General features: G+C 44.5%; 2 protein-coding genes across 2 annotated transcripts; both read left to right on the top strand.

Moving 5' to 3' along the window:
• The first annotated feature begins 2,797 nt into the window (after positions 1–2,797).
• LOC143103788 (trypsin) lies at positions 2,798–6,474 on the top strand. Its single transcript, XM_076267609.1, has 5 exons — positions 2,798–2,852; positions 3,092–3,242; positions 4,418–4,559; positions 5,032–5,286; positions 6,316–6,474. The coding sequence occupies exons 1-5, from the start codon at positions 2,798–2,800 to the stop codon at positions 6,472–6,474; spliced, it is 762 nt and encodes a 253-aa protein (XP_076123724.1).
• Positions 6,475–11,819: 5,345 nt separating this feature from the next.
• Positions 11,820–14,185, top strand: cdab (cytidine deaminase b). The gene is made up of 4 exons (XM_076268585.1): positions 11,820–12,024; positions 13,254–13,365; positions 13,658–13,715; positions 13,951–14,185. Exons 1-4 carry the CDS (start codon positions 11,820–11,822, stop codon positions 14,089–14,091), a joined length of 516 nt encoding a protein of 171 aa, XP_076124700.1. The 3' UTR covers positions 14,092–14,185.
• The last annotated feature ends 87 nt before the right edge of the window (positions 14,186–14,272 follow it).

Here is a 14,272-nt window from a genome sequence, read left to right as displayed (position 1 = left end):
ACACACACAAATGCACACAAACACACTATCAAACATGCGTTAACACACACGCACGTCGCACGCCCACACGCACGCACGCACACACACACACACACACGCACGCACACACACACATAACGTAATGTAATGTAAACACATACAAACACAGTCTGATTGGGAGACACATCCTGTTAAGATGGTGCCATTGTCCCTGAGGAGAGAGAAGCACAATGGAGAGACAGTCCTGAGCCAGGGCAGCAGAGAGAAAGAAAAAGAGAGAAAGACAGGATAGAGAGAAAGACAGGATAGAGAGAAAAGAGAATGAGATAGGGAATAAGACAGTAAAGGTGCGTGTGTGTGAGAGAGCAAGCAAGAGAGAGAGAGAGAGAGAGAGAGAGAGAAGGAAGAGGAGGAAGAGAAGGAAGACAATGGCTCTGTCCATTTCATTCAAGGATAGAGACAGAGAGAGGGGGAGAGAGAAAGAGAGAGACAGAAAGAAAGAGAGAGAGTAAGAGAAAGAGACAGAAAGAGACAGAGATGGGGGGGGGGGCAAGGATTCGGTCCATTTAATTCTGGGAGAATAGGAGAGAATCACACAGAGGGACGAGGGACAGTAGGTTCATCAGATCACTGGCTGAGAAATCTGACCAGGCAGGTCGGCAGGCAGGTTGGCAGGCAGGTCGGCTGGGGGAATTGGCCATCACAGCCAGAGCAGCAGGTGACTCTGGAAAGGGTGCAGCTCAGACCTGGCCGAGATCTGGCCCACATCTGGCCTGCCCCGCCCCTCAGAGGAGCACAGGTAGCTCCCAACGCAGAGCAGCCAATTCCCAAAATGGACACTTGGAGTAGAGCGGACCTTGCCCCACCCTGTCCTGATCAGGCTTGGCCGGCTGCCTCCTTACCCAAGGCCATCTTCTCCCAGCACGGAAACTTACTCGGAGTGAGAAAAAGCAGGTTGAGGAGAGACAGAGTGTCTTCAAGTGCCTGCTAAAAAAACATCTCAAATGTTCCCATCGTAAATATAACTTTGGGTGGTTCCCCAATAGTAAGGACATATCTTCTCCCAGGGCCTTACATACAAGGGTGTCGCGAGAGCGAACGAGGAATCACTACCTGTGGCACTCCAATGCCATTGTAGTCCTGATAACTGCCGAAATGCCTCTCACTTTACTGAAGGGACACACAATATCCTATTCACAAGGTACAATATGGCAAGTCACCTGTCTGCAGACTCTTTCTGTGCCTGAAAAGGAGTCGTCTTCACCTCCCAATTCGTGTTTCATGAATGTGAAGCACAAATCAAAGGGGCAGCTCTGAAATGAAAGCCCAAGGGGACAACTACGCTTTTGTTACATATTGGGTCAGGCCACAGTTGTTTTTCTCACGGGTGGTGTTTTAAAGACACATACGCACACAGGCCCAACAATGGAATGGAGGACTGGAGGAGGCTTTAAAAGGCACAGGGGGGTCTCTTGCACGGCAGAGCATGAGTCGACAAGAGTGTGTGGGGTTCAGTTGACGAGAGTGTGTGGGGCACAGTTGACGAGAGTGTGTGGGGTTCAGTTGACGAGAGTGTGTGGGGTTCAGTTGACGAGAGTGTGTGAGGTTCAGTTGACGAGAGTTTGTGAGGTTCAATCAACTAGAGTGTGTGGGGTTCAGCTGATGAGAGGGTCTGAGGTTCAGTCAGTCTTCCGTCGGGTGCCAAGCATCTCCAGTCCAGAGTGAGTATGAGTCTCTGCTCCAGCTATAGGCTGCTGGGTAAGGACAAGGAGGAAAACTCTTAGGGGCTGTTCACACCAGGAACGATAACTTCAAAGTGAACTGTAACTATAACGATATGAGCGTCTTCATGTTGTTGTCGTTAGAATTTAAGTGTGGATGTGGTCGTTCATATTAGTTATAACGCTGCTGTTTTTGTTACAGTAATTGTTCTTGGTGTGAAGAGCCCCTTCACCCCGACGGGACACAATGAGAATGTGAATTGGATACCAATCTCCTCGTGTGTAAAATACATTTGCCTTTTGTACAGATTGTAACAACACCTTTGATTGTAAGTTGTCCATGCAAAGAAAAAAATCTTCATTGAATCTGACATCTACATAAAGAGATGTCAAGGGCAAACCACAAACTCCGCGGCCATTATCATGAGACTATAGTCACTGTGTTAAAACCACAGTTGCATATAATTTCACCTGTTGTTGCAACTAGCACCTGAGAGTATTGGAATCAGAACTTATGATCGTTAGGTCGGCACTCATCACAGTCTAAATCTGGTCCACATAAGAAGGGGTGACCTACACCATCTCCCGACAGCCTGGAAGGGAACTGATTGTTTTTAAACTGATTTTTCCATTGCCTGACTATAGGTCTTCATTCATCTTCGGTATTAAAATGACCATCATACCTAAGCTATGTACTATGCAGTTCTGTGGCGGGACCACCTGAAAATTAAAAAAAATCAGGGCATCTGTGCTTGTAGATGTTTGCAAGGTTTTCTTCATATCTTTTCAGTAGTTTCAGTTTGTCACTACTGTGTTGTTTTTTTGTCAGATTGTCTCATTTTATGTCTTGGCCACTGAAGACCAGGAGAAGAAAGCTTGTACTTGATATCAATGCAACTGGTGGGTAGGAAGCATTCAAAAATAGAATAAGACCTTTTCTGTTTAAACTCTACTTAAAATCTAAAAGCTATCTGTAGACTACAGTAGATGACAAGACATTTTGATGTGTTTCACTCATGCAGTAGTTCTGATCATTTGCTTGTGGAAAGAATCAGACGATACAGGAAGAGGCAACCATGGGAGAAGCATATTCAGCTATGCCAGTCAGACACTGCACTGTACTCCTCTGTCTTATCCTTCTAACTTTTCAAGGTAAAGGGAAATGAATATAAAATAAAATATGAATATAAAGATCTACGTATAGGACTGGTAAAAAAAAAAAAAACTTTGTTGAATGCCAAAAGAATTTATATGATTTAAGAAAACTAACACATCACAAGTTTTTTAAGTTGAGTTTTTCTGTGATTAATTTGTTTGGTGGACAGACTGGCTACTGGGCCATTAAAGCACATTGAAGCTGACCTTTCACCTGTGCTTCCCCCCCTTCTCAGGTGCATGTCCACAGAGAATCATAGGTGGCGAAGAGGTAACACCGTACTCCATCAAGTACCAAGTGTCCATCCAGTTCAACAACCAGCACTACTGCGGCGGAACCCTTATACACCCACAATGGGTTGTCTCTGCTGCCCACTGCTGGAGGCCGTGAGTATTGCAACATAACAACTGTAATGGAAAACATCAGGGGCTTGATCTGGTTCTGAGCAGCTGCAGTAGATCCTTGCATGTGACAGCAGAGGTACCTACCGCGTCTTCAAAGTAGCTGTGATGAGCTGTGAAGTTCGGCTTAAACAAGAGGACCCTATAGACTATAGAGGCTATTCCTAATCACAGAACCAGATGAAAATAAAATAGAATAGAAATGTACCGTATACAAAAAAACAAAAACATAAGAAACAGATTACCAGTTGTCTGACAAGGTCAGATATCTATTGGTGGCCACAATTCAGACCAACAAATTCACCTCTGCCAATGTTCATGCTAAAGTGTTTGCTTTGGCATATGCCTTTGACTAGGACATATGATTGACAGATAGGTCATTGCTCTGATTGGCTGGACATTTCCTTGGTCTGACAGGTTGGGGTTGAAGAAACACCTCATTCTTACACCATAGATTGGACTGCATTGCTCTTGAATTATGAACTGCTGTCATCAGCAGATACTAAGTATTTGGCCAAAATGATTAAATCCCAGCATGTTTGTTAAATGATTCCTAATTGTTACATTTTATTTGATATTTTCAAAACTCTTTGTATATCCTATAGGGGGAGCAAGTGTATGGTGTGTCTACTTCACATCTACATTTACAAACATTTATTTAGTCAGCAGATGCTTTTACGCAAAGGGACTTACAAAATGAGGAATAACATTCAAGCTGCAAACCTAAGGTAACAATAAATAGCCAATACCTCCAATAGGTAGAGGCCTCCATGGTGATAATGCTAGCAGGTGAAGCTGGTGTCAGCTGCCATTGTGTGTGAGTTGGCAGTCACTCTGCCAGCCAGCCTACTGGGGAGGTAGGTGACACAGCCAGACTAGGTTGTTTGGCTGGCCAGACAACACAGCACTGAGTGTTCTCAGGGCCTTTCCCAGGCGTGATGTCCACAAACAAAGCAGCGGTCCCCAGAGACGGGCTTGGACACGTTATCTAGAGCGGCGTCCAGTTCAGTGGGTTCACTGTGGTGTGTGATGTGTTCCGCTGTTCGTCTCTAGAGGGTATACAGCATCTGTGGCAGCTGGCGGCAGGACAAAGGGACTCCCCATTCTATCCCATCCCTGACCCTGTTTTCCTCTCCTGTCCTCCTCTCTGTGTCCCTCAGAAGCTACCTGATCCAGGTGGTCCTCGGCGAGCACAACCTTGGGGTCAAAGAGGGCTTTGAGCAGGTGGCCAACGTCTCCAGGATCATTGTCTACTACAGCTACAACTACCGCACGTTTGACAACGACATCATGCTGGTTAAGGTAAGCAGTGTGGCTGGCACCAGGGAACAGGGAGGCAGAGGAGCCTGGGCTGGTTTTATTTGACAGATTGAATTATTTAATGTTAAAAACATGTCTACGCATGCCTATTTTCATGCCACTGAACATGTTAGATGTGCATACCATACAGTTGTGTATGGGTATAAAAACTACAGATCCCATGAGTCCTAGGGGTCATAGAGGAAATATAAAATGCAAAGCTCCGTCTCTTCTTTGTTCAGGCCAACCTGTTATGCATTAGTAAAATAAAGTTTTAGAGCCTATTTCCACCTCTGCCTCTTTCATTGAGTTTTGTAAGATACATGCTCCACCCGGACACAACACATACATACTATATGTGTATATGTACAAACCTATGTCAGAGTGTGTGTGTGTCTGTGTAAATATGTGTGTTTATATGTTTAAAATACAGTATACAGTATATAATGTGTGTGTGTGTGTGTGTACCCTCCAGCTGGAGCGCCCTGTGGAACTCAATGCCAACATCCAGCCGGCACTGTTGCCCAGTGAGGACAGCTCCCTGCTTCCTGGCACTGTGTGCACGGTGAGCGGCTGGGGCGTCACCAAGGTGTACAGTTACTACCTGTCGCCCGTGCTCAGGGCTGTGGACGTCAACACCATCCCCAACTGCCAGTACTACTACTACTTCAGGATATCGGAGAACATGCTGTGCGCAGGCACAAGCTTTGGGGGCAAGGACTCCTGCCAGGTGAGACAGAGTGTTGGGGGGTGGGTGAGGGGGCACTGACTCCTGCCAGGTGAGACATGAGTGTTGGGGGGTGGGTGAGGGGGTACTGACTCCTGTCAGGTGAGACATGAGTGTTGGGGGGTGGGTGAGGGGGCACTGACTCCTGCCAGGTGAGACATGAGTGTTGGGGGGTGGGTGAGGGGGTACTGACTCCTGCCAGGTGCGACACAGTGGTCGGGGGTGGGGGGTGGTACATACGGAAACAAACAGAAGCCGTGTTTCATGTGCCAAAGAGCTAAAGTCCAAAATAAAGACAATATCACAACTTCAGAGAGGACACTTCTTATAAATATTAAAACCAGAAAAGACAAAAGACAGAATATTAACCATTACAGCCTTTGTTACTTTACACATTACACAACACATTCTGACAAAGCCATTTTGCAGGCAGTGTGCTATGCACAGTTTTGACTAAAGCACGGCTCTTGTCAGACTCCTTAATGATCTTCCCTTTATGATTCATATCTCAGCTCTGGATGCAATCAGCCACTGATGGAGCAATCAGACTAATGAGCTGGATTGGTAAGGGCACCAGAAACGGCCATGATTATGGAGCACGCAGAGCGGCTGCCTGAGCCGTGTTTACGCGCGCCGCCGGCTAGCTGCTCGCGCTGATGCATTCCACAGCCACAGGCCAGCGGCCGACAATCACGACGGCTCTCTCAGCGGCGCGGTCGCACACTAACTGGAAATCAATGAGCTCGCAAATAGAGCTCATAAAATAATTACCGCGTGTCCGACGGGCCAGGCACTCGGAAGTAACTAACGTCTGATTCACTGATGGAGTTTAAATGGCAACTCAAGCAGCAAAGGAATAGAGCTTGCAGCTTGCAGTGTTGATCTGGGGGAATTTTATTATAACAAGCAAAGTTCCTGGAAAGTCACTATTTTGCTGAGGGGTGGGTGCATAGGATGTGTGTGTGTGTGTATATACCTAAGTTGAACAAACAGCATTGTCACATTGTATTGTTTCTCCCCCCGCGTTGCCAGGGCGATTCGGGCGGTCCGCTCATCTGCAACGGGCGCTTCGAGGGCATCGTCTCCTGGGGCATCAGCTGTGCCAACCCCTACTTCCCCGGCGTCTACACCAAAGTACGCAACTACGTGCGCTGGATCAACTGGATCATCAAGAACGACAGTTCCGATTAGAGCCGTCCACACAGAGACTCAGGCCCACGGGGCAGGCACGCAGCACACACACACACACACCGTGTTGGGTGGGGGGAAGCCCACAGGGATGAGTGCCCATCAGGGCACAGTGTGTGTGTGTGTGTGTGTGTATGTAGGGGGACACAGGGCGATCGCCCATTACGGGCACAGTGTGTGTTTATGAGTGTGTGTTAAAGGGAGCCTTCTAGTATGAGTGCTCGTCATGGTCACAGTGCTTGCGTGTGTGTGTGTGTGTATCTGAAGAGCATGTGTGTGTATTGGGGGTGAGGGAGTTAAAGAGTTCATTACATAACACAGTTGACAGACTTGACAGTGGGGGCGCTGTAGAGGGGTTTGGGTAACCTGGGGGCAGCTGGAGCAGCTGGTCATTCTCCATGAGAGCACATGGAGCAACAGAGACAACACACAGACCTGACCTTCACTCACTGAGACGCAACATTAAAGGCACAGTTCATGATCTAATCGTATGTCAAATTCAGCAAATAGCTGTCAGCTCTGTGTAAACACTCACAAAATGTACTGAGTCATCCACTGTTCCAGCCAATCACACTGGTTCTTCAGGAGCACGGAGCACGGAGGAGAGGGGGGCCGTTTGATTGGCTGTTGAGCTCAGGCATCAACATCAACTTTCCTTCACCAGAGTTGCAGACCGTGCCTTTAAACCTGTTTTCACAAACACATGTGCGAAGGAAACACAGTGCCCACCACAACACAACTAAGAAATGTGACCTTGAGTCACTACAGCCATTAAAATGACTTCACATGACACTGATTAAATCAATAAACCTGCTTCATCTCACTGTCTGGACACATGACTTCTGTTGAGTTCAACAAGACATCCATGGAGAGATTGATTAATCATTTCCCAAAATCATCACAGCAATGTCCCATGGACGAGGAAAAGCAAACTGTCCAAAATTGAGCAATTTGACTTTGATGGAAAAGGTCAGGTAGGCCTCCAGTGTCGTGCCATTCCCTGACAAGAACACAAATTACTCTAACTTCAACAATGGCAAAACAATCACATGGGATCATTATTATTATTATTATTATTATTATTATTATTATTATTATTATTATATGTAATATTTTATTTAAGAAAAATCTAAAGAATTGAGGCACTCCTCTACAGAAATAAAAAGCCTTTATTGATCAGTGGCTACATGCCAACTCATTTAGACTATTCAGCCTACATCAGGGCATGTGAAACAAGCACAGGTGTGCACATTTAAATTGTGTGAGCACAGGTAGAGAGAGGTGAGAGTGGTCACATGACCTAAGTCCCACCCCTCCAAAACTCCATGACCAAGACTCATTTAAAAACACACAAAGAAATCCATTACATAGCCAACTATATAGACACTCATTTTAAGGCCTGCACAAAACAGGAAAAGTCACTAAGCTAAATAGCACACACAAACAGTAGTATTGACACACAAAACATACTTATACATTTACAATTAATTAATTATTATTATTTAATTAATTAATAAAGACAAAGTAGATATACATTCACTTTACATGCTTACATATTAGAAACACAATGCATATGCATTCACATTCACATGATAATCCATTGGTCCAACCAGACAGCGACATACATATTTAGATAACAGAAAGTTCACATCATCATTGAGGCCTAGAAAAGTGGTGGCCCTTAATTTAACAATCCACCAGGTTTCTCTTTAGTGAAGGCGTTCAAGCCTGTGCCCACCTCTTTCATACTTAGATATTATTTCAATGATCACTGATCACTGACTGACTTAAGATTTTTAAATAAGTGTGACCAGCCTTGTAAAATGTAGTACCATAGGATAGTCAGGATCCCTGGTTTTTATGGAGTACTTGTGCTTTGCCAGTCTATCATGAAGCCTAGTTCGTCCCACATAGAAACATTCACATTCACACTCCAATCTATAAACGACATGTGTGGTGTTGTAGTTGGCAAAGCCTTTAAAGTGATTTTTTTTTTGGCTAAACACATCAATAAAAGAGCTTTGGCAGGCCATATTATAATGATTATATCGTGACCAGATATTGTTAATTCTACTAATTTCCTCTAATATGGACATGCGTGGTGTCACGGATGTAAGCTGGCAACATCATGGTGAGAGAGGGTGGTTCTGTAATGGATCCTGTTCCACTGATAATGGGTCTTCCAGGGGGCTGCATGAGATTCTTGTGGATCTTAGGTAGCATATAACAAGTAGACAAACTGGGGTTGTTAGGCAGCAAAAACTCTGACTATTTTATTAGAATCTGTTTGTTATGTACTGTACAGCATTGTCGAAGATGACAATAAGATCAGCTTTCACCTGATCCAATGGATTAGCAGAAAGAGATCAATAATAAAAAGAGTTGCTAATTTGTTTCAATGCCTCTTATTATTGTGGTTTGCCCCTGACAACCACTGCAGCACTCTTAGCTGTTCTAATGACCAGGTCTTCATGCCTTTGCAACCATCAAATAACCTTCCTCTCACCAATGGTCAAATTGGGTTGGACTGTTCATCCTCCCCTTAAAGAGCTTCAGAACTTCATGAGCCACTTTCTTTGTACAAGCAGTCAGACAAGGGTTATTATTCGAAGGGGAAAATGTTGACTTTGGTGTGAACTGACTGTACTGCTCAGTGGCACTTGGTTCAGTCATCACTGCCTGTGGAGCCTACTTCTAGATTTGTAGCAGCCTACCAATATTTCAAGTGAAGATTACGTACGGTAAAACTTGTATAGGTCCACTTTAGTTTGAAAATAATCTGTCTGATTAGTAGGGGCAAAAGACAAGCCTTTTGACATCACTGATAGACAATCATCAGAGAGGGCAGTACCTGATATATTGATCACCATCTCTTGGTCTGGGTCCGGTGACGGGCCTGTGGGAGAAAATGGTAGCCTGGCGACCTGTCTGCGTTTCGGTCTTCCCGCCTTGTTTTCCTCTTTTTAGGGGCTTGCCTGTGTCCACTTTTTCTAAAAAATCCAAATCTGTGGACGGGACCTGTGAGCTCACATCCTCACTGGTGCTGGCGCTGGCGCGGCTGGGAAGGCTGAAAGAGCATCCATGCCCCGGCTTGGAACTGCCGTGAAGCCTCTGTGTCCATGGGTAGACTGAACCATCTCTGTAGTCCTGTTCATCACGCTGAAATGTCCTGTGTTTAACCTTGGCTACCTCTTTAGCACGTTTGTTAACATCAGCACTGAATATTCTCTCCCATTCCTCCATTTCTTGAGCATTTACTGCACAGCTGAGGAGGTTCTCTGTTGTCTCATTTAACGCACAGCTGAGGAGGTTCTGTTTTGTCCCAATTAACACACAGATGAGGAGCTTCTCTGTTGTCTCTCCTTTATGGTGTAATTCAGCTCTTTGCCTCTTGCTTTCCTCAATCAGTAGTACAATCAAGTTGAAAGAGCACTTGTTCAAAATGGCCTCCCACTTACTTTTAAAATCCAAGTTGTCCTTTCCAAATGATGGAGACTTCATAATCCTCACTGCAAAAAATCCTCGAATTCAAAATCTAAGTGAGATAAATCGGCTTAAAAATAGTGAATATGTAGTTATTATGTAAAGTGAAGGTATATCTACTGTGTCTTTCATTTTGTGTGTCAATAGTACTGTTTGTATGTGCTGTTTTGCAGAGAGACTTTTCCTGCTTTTTTTGCAGGCCACTCTCACCTCTCTCTACCTGTGCTCACACAATTTAAATGTGCACACCTGTGCTTGTTTCACATGCCCTGATGAAGGCTGATTAGTCGAAATGCGTCAGCATGTAGCCACTGATCAATAAAGGCTTTTTTATTTCTGTAGAGGAGTGCCTCAATTCTTTACATATTTCTTTGACGATTTAGAGGCCCATTTTTTGATGAGCACCCTGTAGTTTTATTGTAACAAACACTTTTGACCCAGGGAAGAGGTCACCTTTCTTTCTTCTTTTTTTTATAATATATTATTTATTCAATTATATCTCTCTTTAGAGCACAGTAATCACATCACTGATCACAACACTGCTCAGCACTGTGTATTTGGTTCACTCCCAATATTATCTACCGAAGAACTATGATAAACACCATAAACACAGCTGGCTTATCAGCTCTGGGTTTCACGTGCGGGAAAACTATCATGTGTGTGTGTGTGTTTCATGGGATCGACACCCTATCAGACATGCCCCCCGATGCGGGAAGACTATCGTGTGTGTGTGTGTGTGTGTGTGTGTGTGTGTGTGTCGCATGGGATCAACATCCTATCAGACATGCCCCCCGATGCGGGAAAACTATCATGTGTGTGTGTGTGTGTGTGTCGCATGGGATCAACATCCTATCAGACATGCCCCCCGATGCGGAAAAACTATTGTGTGTGTGTGTGTGTGTGTGTGTGTCGCATGGGATCGACACCCTATCAGACATGCCCCCCGATGCGGGAAAACAGTCATGTGTGTGTGTGTGTGTGTGTGTGTGTGTGTGTGTGTGTGTGTGTGTGTGTGTGTGTGTGTGTGTGTGTGTGTGTGTGTGTGTGTGTGTGTGTGTCGCATGGGATCGACACCCTATCAGACATGCCCCCCGATGCGGGAAAACTATCATGGGTGCGTGACCTGTGGAGGTGAACGTGACCCCGCACGGGAGTGACACCCTATCAGACATGCCCCCCGTGCCTGTAGGACACCCTATCAGACATGCCCCACGTGCCTGTAGGACACCCTATCAGACATGCCCCCCGTGCCTGTAGGACACCCTATCAGACATGCCCCTCGTGCCTGTAGGTGAACTTTACACAGGAAATCTCTGGTGTGGAACATAGGACAGTAAACACAGACTGTATCTTCAGGAAAGTCACGCTGTGATGCAACCACACCGGTGTGAGCACACGAGCAAACAAGCATTCACAGACACACAGACACACAAACACACACACCCCTGCCACATGATTTGCTCTGACTGTGGGGAGGAATGTTCTAGCATCAGGGATTGGCTACTTCCCAGTGTACACGCCTGATAGGGGGGGAAACAGAGATTCAAAGTTATGAGGTAAAGGGGGAGAGACCACAAACAGAGAAACATACTCAGAAGATCAGAGGAGCACACACACACGCAGACAAAGAGACAAGGCAAAACACAATTAAGACAACACAGACATGCAACTCTATTGACAAAAACACACGGGAACTTCGACGACACAGATATACACAGGGGCCACAGACACCCAAACACAGAGCAACACCTAAATCCAATCACGGAAATACAAAGACAGAGAAAGACTAACTTATTTAGAAACACTTACACACAGAACCAGTCAGCCTTACACACACACACACACACACACACCTGGAGGGAAGCATGAGTACCCTGCAGCTGCGACAGGAGAAGATGGTGAACGGCCACGGATCGGGACCGCAGACGCGCACGGAGCGGCAAAGAACGCAGGAGGGGGTGGTGGGATTGATCCGGGCGTCTCTGGAGGCCAAGGAGTTCGCCTACTGCCCTTACAGCAAGTTCCGCGTCGGGGCAGCCCTCCTGGCCCACGACGGGAAAGTGTTCACAGGTGAGAGAACCGGATATGAGAAAACCGGAGATGAGAGAACCGGAGATGAGAGAACCGGTGATGAGAGAATTGGAGATGAGAGAACTGGAGATGAGAGGCGAAAGCAGAGATGAGAAAACAGATTATACAGAATACAATCAGTACAGGTGTTAATGAGGTGTCTAGTCTCACAGTAACACAATGTAGGAATTCCCCTTTTTCATAATTTTTCAATGTGCTAGGTATTAATTTAAACGTGGCCTATAGGCAATACTATATTTGGATATAGTTGAACAGTTAATTAACACCCACCCATTAATTTTATTCATAGGTCATAGAAAAGACTATAAAACACATTATCATGTCGTATAGTCTTTACATGTTTATGGTGATTAGCAGACACTTTTATCCAAAGTGACTTATGAAGACATTAATAAACATTACATTAACAGTAAAATTAACAGTTTAAAGTCATATAGCCTAAATAGTAAAAATGATCATAAAAATAGTAAAAATACCAATATTAGTAATAGACTAAATAACATTCAATAGAATTATAATAATAACTAAAAGAATATGGCAACCACAACTCAGATGAGTCTTTAGACACTTGTTGAGGATCCCAAAACTAAAAAGCAGTGTGTAAATTATTCACGAAACCAGAGATCACATAAGAAGAGTCTTGACACATAACATCTTGCATAACGTGTCTTTGAAAAATGTTAATAAGTAATGAGGACCATAGCTTACTAATGATAACAAGTCTGGCTCACAGTCCATTTCTAAGTTTGGCGAAGTAACAAAGTCAAAATATTATCACCGAAGTGCTTCACCTATGGTTTGGTTTACGTAAGTGGTAGTCTTCGAGAGGACAGACCTCTATCACACTCATCTCTCGCCGGCTTTGATGTGCTCACTTGAATCATGTGAGCACACGCTGCAATGCGAAACAGCCTCTACACCAAATATCACTGTGCAAATATGCTCAGTGTTTGTGCATACACACATACTCTGACCATGAACTGTAACAAATAACAATAAAAATAACAACAATTAGAATATGGTATTGTACTGTAATCTAAATCTGGTACCATGGCTGAATCAAAGGGCATGTCTACAGCAGGATATGCATCATAGCAATCAAGGCCTACAACAGGGTTTCAAAAAGCATGACACAATGCAGCAGGCAAGATGAGAGGGTCTTAGAGAATGTGTCAGCTGAGAAAACTGGGTTTTGTCGCCCTCTGCAGGCTGTAATGTGGAGAACGCCTGCTACAACCTGGGCATCTGCGCAGAGAGAAACGCCATCTCAAAAGCCGTCTCGGAGGGCTACAGGGACTTCAAATCTATTGCAATTGCCAGGTAATTATCTTTCTCTCACAGCAGGTACGCTGTTGTTAGATCGGACTGCCTGTGTGTTTAGCTCTCTCAGGACATCACACAATGTCCACTAGTATCCATGGTTATCTGTAAAATATTATGAAATAAAAATGTCATATATAACAGGATTTGAAGATGAGAAACACTTTTGACCAAAACCAAAGACTATGTTATGTTTCATAACTGTTGTAAATATGCAAGTGGTATAATAAAGATATAAAAAAACAGCATTATTTCTTTAATGAATAAATGTGTGATGCTTATCTTCTGACAGCGACCTGTCTGATCAGTTCATCTCTCCGTGCGGAGGCTGCAGACAGTTCATGAGAGAGGTGAGTTCACTTCACTTCACGTCATAATGACAGTAAAATTACCTGTTAGCTTAGCTATGCTCACATACTCGATGCTGCACTGAATCACCCCAAGGTGTCGGGTGTATTCAGTATTACATAGACATATTTTTTGTGTGTCAAATTTCAATGTTTTTTTTATTTAGTAAAATTGATTTCGGTATGCTGCACTTTGAATGAATAAGTAAAAAAACATTCATGCAATTTGCACCTTTAGTTTGGGGCCAGTTGGGACGTCTACCTGTCCAAACCTGACGGCACCTATGTGGAGATGACTGTCGATGAGCTACTGCCAGGATCCTTTGGACCCGAGGACCTGAACATGAAGAAAGTACACAACATTCCCAACGAGTTCTAACATACGATACCTAGACTTCAACTACTAATCCAAAAGATCCCGGACAAGAACTTTTGACAATTGGTGCTTTGTCAGTATGACAAAACTGCTGTGATACATGCGGAGAAGTCGTATGTTCCCCGAGTGATTCACATGAGCCACTGTCTTCAATGTAATTATGCCTATGTGTATATATTTGGAG

The sequence above is a fragment of the Alosa pseudoharengus genome, unplaced genomic scaffold, assembly GCF_046254945.1.
Source record: "Alosa pseudoharengus isolate Yale_2024_CS ecotype anadromous, Long Island Sound unplaced genomic scaffold, YU_APseudo_1.1 YU_APseudo_1.1_scf_5, whole genome shotgun sequence".
NCBI lineage: Eukaryota > Metazoa > Chordata > Actinopteri > Clupeiformes > Clupeidae > Alosa > Alosa pseudoharengus.
Note: the sequence above shows the minus strand (reverse complement) of the source record. Positions and strands in the feature narration are given on the sequence as shown.